The 12,795-nt window shown below is 49.1% G+C and overlaps 1 protein-coding gene across 4 annotated transcripts in view; it reads right to left on the reverse strand.

Annotated features, from left to right (window-relative positions):
• LOC308243914 (inner centromere protein-like) overlaps positions 1-12,795 on the reverse strand; it is a 59,212-nt gene that overhangs the window by 19,624 nt on the left and 26,793 nt on the right. For 2 of the 4 annotated variants that reach the window (XM_080659824.1, XM_080659821.1), the window contains exons 1-2: positions 3,825-3,942; positions 230-373 (exon numbers count right to left, since the gene is read on the reverse strand). In XM_080659824.1, the coding sequence (XP_080515950.1) occupies positions 230-366 (137 nt within the window). In that variant the 5' untranslated portion in view covers positions 367-373; positions 3,825-3,942. Of the gene's footprint in view, positions 1-229; positions 378-3,824; positions 3,989-12,795 lie in introns of those variants that run through there. The other 2 variants (XM_080659823.1, XM_080659822.1) reach the window with 2 other exon arrangements.

Raw genomic sequence — 12,795 nt, forward strand, 5'->3', positions numbered from 1 at the left:
GGGGAGCAAGGTGGCCGGGGAGCGTGTACAGCCCCATCCTCTGAGGCCCAGCCCAACACCTCTCCTTCCTCTTCCCATTAGACTAGGTCGGGCCCCCAGCACACTGGGCACTCAGGAGAGACCCCTGGCAGCCTGTCTGTCTTGCCTGTCCAGTCAGGAAATGGGCAGCTGTCTCCCCAAAGCTGTAGCAGCCGGCAGCCCCTGGTGCCTCCTGCCAGCCTGCACTCACCTGGTGAACATACGCCTGGCCTCCTCCTGGATTTCCTCGAGCCACACAAAGTGTGTGTCCACTTTGCACGCAAACTCCATAAGCTTCTGGTCACACAGCTCCAGCAGGTGAACAGGCCCTGGGGCTGTCGTCCCCATGGTGGCTCTGTCTCAGGGGAAAAACAAAAACAAGAGGCACAGGGGCTCAGGCCTGGGAGCTGGAACCTTCTCCAGGGAGAGACTGCCAGGCCATTGCGCCCATCCCCCAATCACCACAAGACACCAAGTGCCTGAATCAGGGCCCCTCCCTTCTCATAGTTATTCCCCAGAGATGCAGAATTCCAAATGCCAACCCACTAGCCTCATTTTTTTGCAAAAAGAAGGGCCTGTCCTACTCACACTCTTCAAGTGCCTTCCCTCTACCCACCCACAGCACCCTGTCCCCATAAGTCCACACTTCCAAACCAATTCTGATATCAACAGTCCTCTATACAAATGGCCTTTTCTGGGCTTAAAGTGACAAGCCATGGCCAACTGCCTTCCCAGATCAGGGAGAAAGTGCAGCTGCCACAGGACCCCAGGCCACCTTCACAAACCCAGCCCTGCTCTGACTCTCCTATGGGTTCTCCTCTTCCTCCGTGGGTGAGCAAGGGCTTAGACACAGCCACCCTGAGCTACACACAAGCTGACCCCAGGCCTCACGCCAAAGAACACAGAATCCAACTGCCTCTTCAAGAGGCCAGTGAACGGAAGGCGTTCTGCGTTCCAAGGGAGTCAGTAAGAAAGTAGGGAGCACAGACTGTTTTTCTCCAAGAGGCCCCCACAACCTTCTCTCTCCTTGAGCTGCAATGCCCCATGAGGGGAGCAGAGAAGCAATGCCTTCTTTTTAAGAAAACTTCTGTAGAATTATTGGGTAGGTGAGAATACAAAACCAGTTTTCTCTTCATTTCTTAAAAACCAGCAGCTCAGGAGGGGAACCAAGATGGTGGCGTAGGTAGATGCTGGCACTCGCCGCCTCCCACAACCACATCAAAATTACAACTAAAATACAGGACAACCATCATTCAGAACTGCCTGAAAGCTGGCTGAATGGAAGTCCTATACCTAGAGAAGTAAAGAAGAAAGCATGTTGAGACTAGTAAGAGGGGTGAAGGTGCCAAGCGGGCTGGTCTGGCACCCACATGGGCTTCAGAGGTCACCCTGTGGAGCAAAGGGTCCCAGCCCCACACCACACCCCCACCCAGGGTCCCAGAGCTGGGAAGAGAAGTCCCCATAACTTCGGGCTGTAAAGACCAGTGGGGATTGTAGCTGAGACACACAGAGGCTGCTGGAGACCCAGGTGTCCCTCTTAAAGAGCCTTGGCACCAACTTATTCAGACTTGCTTCCTCTGAGCTCCAGTGCCCGGAGGCGTTGGGGGACCCAGACACATATGGGGAGGAACTGGATTGTCTGGCTTTGGGGCAGGAACTTGGGGACGGCGTTCTACCAGACGGTGGTGCTCTCGTTTTGGTGGTGGTAGTGAGGAATTGGGTTAGTAACAGAAGAAAAGAGAACCATAAATATCAAAGAGAGAAATCTTCCCCCAAAGAGTGCTGGAAGGGGTCACTGTTCCTATGCCCAGACCTCCCTGTCCCAGGCCTGACTGGCAACCATATCTCAGTCCCCATCAACCTGGATCACACTGTTTACTCTGCCTGGTGATTCCCTGAGACCCAGCCCCATCCAATTTGCAGCCCCACCCAAGCTGTTTGCAGCAGCTTTTCCATATGAAAGGCCTGTCATGGCTCAAGCTTCTGACTTTGCTAAAATCTTTCAAACAAGCTGCAGCTGCCCCAAACCTATCAATAAAAGGCCCAAGACCTGCACCCAGTGGACAGCTTCAGACCATATCAGATTACAACTCTTCACATCCACAAGTGACACACTCAAGGGTCAGACTCAGTGAGCACCAAAGCCCCAATGAAGCAACTCCTGCTCCATAAAGGTGTCTCCTGCACAGCAGCTCTCCCACTGTAGTCACAGCTGGTCCTCACAGCCAATTGGCCTGGAGGTCAATTCCTCCCAGTGATGCCAATAGCAATCAAGTCTCAACTACAAGACTGTGCACACAGCCCACAAGGGGCCCACCTGGAGTGCCCAGCTCAGGTGACTGGGGAGGCTGAGCCACTGGGCCCTACAGGACACCTGCTACAAGGCCGCACTATCAACTCCAGGAGACTTAGCAGCTCTACCCAATACACAGGAACAAACACAAGGAAACGGCCAAAATGTGGAGACAAAGAAACATGTCACAAATGAAAGATGGAAGAAAGCAAACTACTGGATACAGAGTTCATATGTGTCTGGGTCCCCCAACGCTTCCGGGCACTGGAGCTCAGAGGAAGCAAGTCTGAATAAGTTGGTGCCAATACACAGGAACAAACACAAGGAAACGGCCAAAATGTGGAGACAAAGAAACATGTCACAAATGAAAGATGGAAGAAAGCAAACTACTGGATACAGAGTTCAAAACCACAGTTATAGGATTACTCAAGGATCTTCATGAGACTTTCAAGGATCTTACACAGGGAAGTTAGTTTTTAGCAGAGCTCAGCTTTAAGAAGGGCACCATAAGTTAGGACAAAGGTGACCCTAAGAAAGGAAGAATCAGTGTACCAAGAATGAGGCTAATGGGAAGAGTAGCAAAAATGTCTTCAGCCCGTGTCAAACCCTGTGCACAAACCCAGAGCACCCAAAATCCCACCAACAGAGAAGGGAGCTCATCTCCTTCCCTCCCCCAATACTTCCCTCACTCCACCCACCAGACTAGAGGCCCCGCTGCCCTCCTTTAGTGGTGCCTGTTCTTTTGAGAGTGCAAGAAGTTAGGGAGCTGCTCCCATTTACCAAGTCCTATTCCATGCCCAGGTGAGGCATCTCATTAATTCTCACCTCAACCTCAAGGATACCCAGGTGCAGATGAGGAAACTGAGGCAAAGAGAAATTAACTCAGCCATCCTGGGGCCTGGATTTAAACTGTGCTCTTAACCACAAGCTATGCCGCCTACTCCATTGAAACCTCTGAAAGGCTAGCGTCAAGTTTTGGCTTTGGGCACCTCCAGAGAAGGCCACGGTGTCTGGATGGAACTGAACCGCTGACAGTGAACCTGCCTGGGGAATGACAAGGGGCATCCGGAAAGGGTTAGTTTAAAATGTTGCTCAGCTGGAGGCGGAGGTGTTGAGCGAAACTGTATAGAAAAGCCGTCTGGCATAATTCCATCACACAACCCAGGCGGGGTGCGCTTCCTCCGCATCTGAGTCAACAAACGGCCTCCTAGGCACACTACAGGGTGCTAGGCGCCCGGCAGGACGGGGTTATTTTCTCAGAACCTGGTGACCTAGGTGGAAGATGCTGGGGCGGGGAGAGGGGGGGTGTCATCTCAGGCCCAGGACTAAGGAAGGTTACCTCGCCACGTGAAAGAGGTGACCGGTCCATTCCCGGGTGGGAAGCGGGCAGGGGGTCACGCCCCCACTCCCCCCCCCCCCCCCGGGCCCGCCACCCTCCCCGACTGGAGTTCACGGAAGGAGTAACAAATCGCTAACCACCCCACTCCCCCGCCGGCCACCGGGGCACACTCACTCGGTTGCACAGCATCTCCTAAGTGCTACTCAGATCCAAGTCCCATGGTCTCAGACCCTCAGCTCCCAAGCTCACGGCTCTGCGCACGCAATGGAGATGCGCAAAGCAAACTGGAGGCTGGAGCAATTGGCAAATTTACCAGGCCGGCTGCAAAGTTCTTAAGCCTATGGGATAAAAGAAATCGCCAGTCAGGCCACCTATTGGCTACTTGGATTGGCAGTCTGTGGGACTATGGGCGGGGAAAGGAAGCATTGAAGCTTCTGGCCCCGACTCCGCAGGCCAGAACTGTAAGACCCAGCATGCACTGTGAAGGATCCAGGGGCGTGGGAGGCACTCTGGTATCCTCCTGGTGCCAACTCCTGGATCTCCCAGGTAACGCTGGTCCAGGTGTAAGGGACAGTCAATGGATCCGCGCTGCCTGTCACTACTTGAACCAATTAAGCAGAGACAGGATTGAATCATATATGAGCATTTATTCCAATACTGCTGGCAGTAGGTCAACCACAAAAATCTGCTCTCTACCCACCATAAGCCAGCTGCTTATATTGGGTAGGACAAAGATTACACGGGGAAGTAGGCAAAACGCATGCCAAATGGGCAGTTTACAGGTCTGGAGATTTGCAAAGGTCTGCGGGTCTGCAAAGGCTGGAGGTCTTCAAAGGGCTAGTGACATACAAAGGGCTGGGGATCTTTAAAGGGCTTAGTGATATGCAAAGGGCAATGGGTCTTCAAAGGGCTGGTGATTCTGGTTTCTGCAACAAGGTTGTTAATCTTTCCATGATAAATGGCAACTTCCTGATGGGGAGGATGGACTGCATTTCCAGTTGAGCTCCCAGGTCCCACATGCAACTCCCAGCCAGGTTAGAATGTGCTTTCTTTAATCAGAACAAAGCAATCACGGTTAACAGAGCATGATTAATATTTCTTACAATTACAACTGGCCCCCAACATTCTATTTCTGCCACTATCACAGGGAGTCTTGCACTTCGCCATTTCTTCATTCAGCTAAGTCTTCCATACAGGAAGTGTGATTGGCAACTGGAAGGTGTTTGACAGGGAAAGCGCTACAAAATCTTTATATGTTTGTTAGGGCTGTTGTAGCAAAAGTACCATAAACAGAGTGGCTTAAGTGACAGAAACATATTGTCCTCACACTTCTGGAAATTACAAGTCCGAGATCAAGGACTGCAGCAGGGTTGGTCCCTTCCGAGAGCTGCAAGGGAGAACCGGTTCCAGGCCGCTCTCCTGGCTTCCAGTGACTTGCTGGCAATACTGGCAAACGCGATCTTTCTTCCTTCACAAAGACACAGTGGCTGCAGGAGACCCAGGTCCCTCTTAAAAGGCCCCAGCATGAACTTAGACTTGCTCCCTCTGAGCTCCAGTGCCCGCCTGGAGGTGTTGGGGGACCGAGACACATGGGGAGGAACTGGATTGTCTGGCATCGGGGCAGGAACTCAGGGATGGCTTTCTACCAGACGGCAGTGCTCTCGTTTTGGTGGTGGTAGTGAGGAATTGGGTTAGTAACAGAAGAAAAGAGAACCATAAATATCAAAGAGAGAAATCTTCCCCCAAAGAATATCAATTAATGTAAAATATGCCTTTTATATTTCATGCCTCTGACCTTTAGCAAACTGCAAAATTAAAGTCTTGCCCACTGGTGTGGCTCAGCAGTTGAGCATTGACCCATGAACAAGAGGTCGCTGGTCCGATTCCCAGTTAGGGCGCATGCCCGGGGTTGTGGGCTGTGGGCTCTATCCCCGGCTGGGGAGGTGCAGAAGGCAGCGGGTCGATGTTGATGTTTCTCTCTCTCTCTCCCTTCCTCTCTCTCTAAAAATCAGTAAAAGCATATGTTAAAAAATCAATAAAAAGATTCTTTTAAATCTTTACTCAGGCTAAAATATGTTAAAGCAGGTATTCCCCACCTTTATCAGGACAGGCATACCTTGGAGATACTGCAGGTTCGTTCGGTTCTAGACCACCACAATAAAGTGAGTACTGCAATAAAGCAAGTCGCACACATTTTTTGGTTTCCCAGTGCATGTAAAAGTTATGTTTTCACTATACTCTCGTTTATTAAGTGTGCCTAGCATTATGTCTAAAAAAATTATGTACTGTGCATACCTTAATGAGAAAATACTTTATTGCTGAAAAATGCTAAGCTTCATCTGAGCCCTCAGCAAGTCATAACCTTTTTGCTGGTGGAGGGTCTTGCCTCAGTGTTGATGGCTGCTGACTGATCAGGGTAGTGGCTGCTGAAGGCTGGGGTGGCTGTGCCAATTTCTTGTTTTTGTTTTTTGACAGATCCGGCCTCAGGTTTATTTGTACAAAAAGCAAAGGAGGACACCAGCTCCATGCAGACAGCAACCCAGAGGTCCCACCAGTCCTTCTGTCCTCACATCACGTCGGCAGACAGAGGCCTGTACTGTGGAGCCTTCGTGGGGGCCTGGGCACCTTTGGGAGAAGAAGCCTGAACTGCAACTGCACCCGCAGCCTGGAGCTTGGTTTTGGCCTTGGCCTTGGCCTTTGGCTGGCAGAGCCTGAGCCCCTTGGAGATGTGGCACATTTCCCAAGCTTGGGGTGAGCGATGTAGGCAAGTCGACTGAGCTTGCTGCTGCTGCCCTTTGGGATATTGGGCCTGACCTCCTTGGCCTTGGCGAGGGCCTTGATGGCCTCAGTGCGTGCGCTCGTGGCCTTGGCATTGTTGGCCTGCATCTTCTTCAGGCCCTTCTTGTGCTTCCTGGCAAAGCGCATGTTCCTTAGGAACTCGGGGTCTACCCCCTTAAGAGAGTCATATCTTTGTGATCGGGGATTCTTGATGCCGTTTCTGTGCCATTTTCGGGACTGGTTGTGCGTGGTGTGGTTCTTGGACTTGGCCATCTCTGCACCGAAGCCTGTGGCTCCCGAAGTGGCTGGCCAATTTCTTAAAATAAAGCAACAATGAAGTTCACCACATTGACTGACTTCCTTTCACAAATGATTTCTCTATAGCACGGGATGCTGTTTGATAGCATATTAACCACAGTAGAAGTTCTTGCAAAATTGGGGTCAATCCTCTCAAACCCTGCCACTGCATTATCAACTAAGACTATACAATATTCTAAATCCTTTGTGGTCATTTCAACAATCTTCCCAGCATCTTCACCAGGAGTAGATTCCATCTCAAAATACCCCTTTCTTTGCTCATCCGTAAGAAGTAACTCCTCGTATGTTTTATCATGAGATTGCAGCAATTCAGTCACATCTTCTGGCTCTACTAATTTTCTGGCTCTCTTTCTTTTCCCACCATCCCTGCAGTTACTTCCTCCACTGAAGTCCTGAACCCCTCAAAGTCATCACAAGTGTTGGTATCAACTTCTTCTGAACTCCTGTTAATGTTGATATTTTGATTCTTCCCATAAATCGCACTGTTCTTAATGGCATACAAAATGGTGAGTCCTTTCCAGAAGGTTTTCAATTTACGTTGCCCAGATCCATCAGAGGAATCACTAACAATGGCAGCTATCGACTTATGAAATGTGTTTCTTTATTTAATTGGTGTGTTGTTATTTTTAGATAGGAAGGAAGAGAGAGAGAAGGAGGGAGGGAGGGAGAGAGAGAGAGAAAGAGAAACATCAATGTGAAAGAGAAACATCGATCGGTTGCCTCCCGTACCCACCCCCGGACCCGGACCAAAACCACAACCTGGGCATGTGCCCTGACGGAATCAAACTGGCAACCTTTCGGTGCATGGGATGATACTTAACCACAGTAGCCAGGCCTGAAATTTGTTTCTTAAATAATAAGACTTGAAAATCAAAATTACTCCTTGACTCATGGGCTGACAGAATGAATGTTGTGTTCCATGAATACAACATTAATCTCCTTGTACATCTCCTCAGAGCTCTTGGGTGTCCAGGTGCATTGTCAGTGAACAGTAATATTTTGAAAGTAATCTTTTTTTCTGAACAGTAGCTCTCAATAGTGGGCTTAAAATATTTAATAAATCATGTTGTAAACAGATATACTGTCATCCAGACTTGATTGTCCCACTTATAAGGCACAGGCAGAGTACATTTGGCATAAATCTACTTAAGGGCCCTAGGATTTGGGGAATGGTAAATGATCATTGGCTTCAATTTAAAATCACCAGCTACATTAGCCCCTAATAAGAGAGTCAGCCTGCCCTTTGGAGCTTTGAAACCAGGCATTTGTAGCTAGGAAAGTCCTAAATGGCATCTTCTTCCAATACAAGGCTGTTTAGTCTATATTGAAAATCCACTGTTTAGTGTAGATACCTTTATTAATTATCTCAGCTAGATCTTCTGGATAACTTGCTGCAGCTTCTACATCAGCACTTGCTGCTGCACCTTGTACTTTCAAAATTATATATATATTTATGCGTATATATATGTTTTTATTGATTGTAGAGAGAGAGGAAGGGAAGAGGGAGAGAGAAAAACATGGATGAGAGAGGAACATCATTGATTGGCTGCCTCCTGTACACCCCACCCCCTATTGGGAATGGAGACCCCAGCCTGGGCATGCGCCCTGACCTGGAATCAAACGGGAGACTTCTCTTCTCGGTGGGTGGGACACTCAACGAACTGAGCCACATGGGCCAGAGCTGCGCCTTGCACTGTTATGTACGGAGACGGCTCCTTTCCTTAAATCTCATAAACCAACTTCTATCTTCAAACTTTCCTGCTGCAGCTTCCACCTCTCTCAGCCTCATGGTATTGAAGAAAGTGAGGGCCTTGCTCAGGATTAGGCTTTGGCTTAAGAGTGCTGTGGCTGGCCCTAACCTGTTTGGCTCAGTGGATAGAGCGTCGGCCTGCGGACTGAGGGGTCCCAGGTTCGATTCCGGTCAAGGGCATGTACCTTGGTTGTGGGCGCATCCCCAGTGGGGATGTGTGCAGGAGGCAGCTGATTGATGTTTCTCTCTCTCATCGATGTTTCTGACTCTCTATCCTTCTCCCTTCCTCTCTGTAAAAAATCAATAAAATATATTTAAAAAAAAAAAAAAAAGAGTGCTGCCAAGGCCGGTTTGGCTCAGTGGATAGAGCGTCGGCCTGCGGACTGAAAGGTCCCGGGTTCGATTCCGGTCAAGGGCATGTAACTTGGTTGCGGGCACATCCCCAGTAGGAGGTGTGCAAGAGGCAGCTGATCGATGTTTCTCTCTCATCGATGTTTCTGACTCTCTATCCCTCTTCCTTCCTCTCTGTAAAAAATCAATAAAATATATTAAAAAAAAAAAAAAAAAAGAGTGCTGTGGCTGGTTTGGTCTTCTATCTAGAACACAACTTTCTCCATATGAGCAAGAAGGCTGTTTCTCTGTCTTATCACTCATGTGTTCACTGAAGAAGTACCTTTAATTGCTGTCAGAAACTTTTCCTTTGTGCCCAAACTGGTGTTATCAGTGGCTAGAGCATCAGCCCACACAACAATGCATCGCAGGTTCGAGTCCCAGTCAAGGGCATGTACCTGGGTTGCAGGTTTGATCCCTAACCCCTGTAAGAATGACTTATTTTAAAAACCAAAAACAAGAAATAACTAATGCTGGCACAGATGTGAAGAAAAGGCAGTCCTGAAGCACTATTGGTGGGAATGTAGAATTAAAAACAGTCTGGACCTACACATCCACAAACACACATCCACACCCACAAAAATAAATAAAAATAAAAACAGTATGGAGCTTCCTCAAAAAATTAAAACTAGAACTTCATCAGTCCCAGCAATCCCACTTCTGGGTATATATCCTAAGGAGATGAAATCACTATCTTAAGTGGTACCTGTACTCCCATGTTCATTGCAGTATTAGCCACACTAATTAAGACATGGAAACAACCTAAGTGCCCATCAATGGATAAATAGGTAAAGAAAATGTGATACACACACACACACACACACACACACACACACACACACACACACACACACTGGAGGCCTGGTGCACAAAATTTGTGCACAGATAGGATCTCTAGGCCTGGCTGGCAATCAGGGTGGATCTGTGGGGCGACCAGCGGGGTAACCAGAGGGCCCCCCACTGGCACCAGCCTTGACCAGCCTGGCACTGCCTACTTGCCGGCCTCACCCCCCACCACCGCCGCTGATCACCTCCCTCTGCGGGGCAACCAGTGGGGTGATTGGGGGGCCCTGCTGGCACCTGCCTTGGCTGGCCTGGGGCCTGCAGGCTGGGGGCAGCTCCTTTATTGAGCATCTGCCCCCAGGTGGTCAGTGCACATCATAGCTACCAGTTGTTCCACAGATTGTTCCGACATTCAGTTGATTTGCATATTAGGCTTTTATTATATAGGACTAGAGGCCCGGTGCACAAAAATTCATGCACTGGAGGGGGGTCCCTCAGCCCGGCCTGCCCCCTCTCACAGTCCGGGAGCCCTCAGGGGATGTCCTACTGATGGCTTAGGCCCACTCCTCACGGGGAGCGGGCCTAAGCTGCAGTCTGGCCTCCCTCTGCGGGAGGCGACCGGGTTGATCAGGGGAAGGTGCCGCCCCCATCACCCCACTGCTGCTGCCACTGCCAGCTACAGCAGCTGTGAGGCCTGAGCCCTGGGCCTCGCAGCTGCCAGGGCTCAAGGCTGCCTGAGCCCACAGCTACCTGAGCCCTGGGCCTCGCAGCCACTGTGGCTTTGTCCAGATGGACATCCGGAAGACATCTGCCCTAATTAGCATATTACCCTTTTATTAGTATAGATAATGTTATGTTATCCTACCTAATAAAGTGGGAATATGCTAATTGATCCTCACGCCGTTGCAAAGATGGCAGCGCCCACAGCCAATAAGGAGGGAATATGCTAATGGACTGCTCTTCCCTCAAAGATGGCGGCGCCCACAGCCAATAAGGAGGGAATATGCTGAGGAGAAACCAAGATGGCGGCATAGGTAAGCACCTAAACTGCTGCCTCGCACAACAATTTCAAAACTACAACTAAAAGACAGAACGGACACCATCCAGAACCACAGGAAAGCTGGCTGAGTGAAAATTCTACAACTAGAAGGAAAGAGAAAAGCTCACAGAGAATTGGAGGTAGGGCAAAGGGTCTTTGTGCGCGCAGAGAGGAAGGGCGGCTGAGAGCCTGGCTGACTTTCTCTGGCGGAAGGGGGAAGGAAGCCCCCGACCGCACTGAACCCCAGTTCTGACTGCACTGAACCCCAGTTCCAGGCGAGCCCCTGGGGACCCACGCTCTTACGGGGGGAATCTGGACTCTCAGGCGGAGACTCAGGAGCCGGGGAAGGCAGAGGTCTGAAGGTGCGCGCGTGCCAGTGTGCACAAAGGCTGCGGAGGTTGCCACAGGATTTCCCTAGTGGAAGGGAGTCAGAAGCTCCTGACTGCACTGAGCCCCAGTTCTGACTGCACTGAAACCCAGTTCCAGGCGAGCCCCTGGGGACCCACGCTCTTGTGGGGGGAATCTGGACTCTCGGGCGGAGACTCGGGAGCCGGGGAAGGCAGAGGTCTGAAGGCACGCACACACGCAAGGGCAAGGCTGATGGGAAGTCAAGACTGTCTGCTCTGCCCTGAGACTCCACCCCTTCCAAGCTGAGCACAGAGGCTATTGCAATTTGGCAAGTCTAATCCTATAAGGCTGTCTCCAGCACCAAACTTCTCCCAGCATAGACACAGCTGATCCTTACAGCCAACTGGCCTGGAGGTCAATTCCTCCCAGTGATACCAACAACAATCAAGACTTAATTACAACAAGGCTGTACACACAGTCCACAAAGGGGTGCACCAAGAGTGTCCACCTCAGGTTAACTGGGGAGGCAGACTCACTGGGCCATATAGGAAACCTAGCACACAAATCTACCCTACCAACTCAGGGAAGCAGTGAAAATGCAGTGTCTAAGAAACAGATCACAAACGAAAGAAATGGAGGAAAACAAACGATTGGATATAGAATTCAAAACCACAGTTATAAGGCTTTTCAAGAATTTCCTAGAAAAGGCTGATAAATATAACGAGACCCTCGAAGATATGAAAAAGGACCAACTAGAAATTAAACATACACTGACTGAAATAAAAAATATTATACAGAGACCCAAAAACAGACTAGAGGAACACAAGAATCAAGTCAAAGAATTGAAATACAAAGAAGCAAAAAACACTCAACCGAAAAAGCAAAAAGCAAAAAAAAAATCCAAAAAGTTGAAGATAGTGTAAGAAGACTCTGGGACAACTTCAAGCGTACCAACATCAGAATTATGGGGGTGCCAGAAGAAGAGAGAGAGCAAGATACTGAAAACCTATTTGAAGAAATAATGACAGAAAACTTCCCCACCTGGTGAAAGAAATATACTTACAAGTCCAGGAAGTGCACAGAACCCCAAACAAAAGGAATCCAAAGAGGACCACACCAAGACACATCATAATTAAAATGCCAAGAGCAAAAGACAAAGAGAGAATATTAAAAGCAGCAAGAGAAAAACAGTTAGTTACCTACAAGGGAGCACCCATACGACTGTCAGCTGATTTCTCAACAGAAACTATGCAGGCCAGACGCGAGTGGCAAGAAATTTTCAATGTGATGAATAGCAAGAACCTACAACCAAAATTACTCTACCCAGCAAAGCTATCATTCAGAACTGAGGGGCAGATAAAGAGCTTCACAGATAAGAAAAAGCTAAAGGAGTTCATCACCACCAAACCAGTATTATATGAAATGCTGAAAGGTATTCTTAAAGAAGAGGAAGAAGAAAAAAGTAAAGATAAAAATTATGAACAACAAATACATATCTATCAACAAGTGAACCTAAAAATCAAGTGAATTAAAAACCCGAGGAACAGAATAATCTGGTGAATATAATAGAATCAGGGGCATAGAAAGGGAGTGGACTGATAATTCTCAGGGGGAAAGGGGTATGGGGGGTTCAGGAAGAGACTGGACAAAAATCATACACCTATGGATGAGGACAGTGGTGGGGAGGTAAGGGCAGAAGGTGGGGTGGGAACCGGGTGGAGGGGAGCTATGGGGGGAAA

Source organism: Plecotus auritus (assembly GCF_963455305.1).
Source record: "Plecotus auritus genome assembly, chromosome: 3".
Classification (NCBI taxonomy): domain Eukaryota; kingdom Metazoa; phylum Chordata; class Mammalia; order Chiroptera; family Vespertilionidae; genus Plecotus; species Plecotus auritus.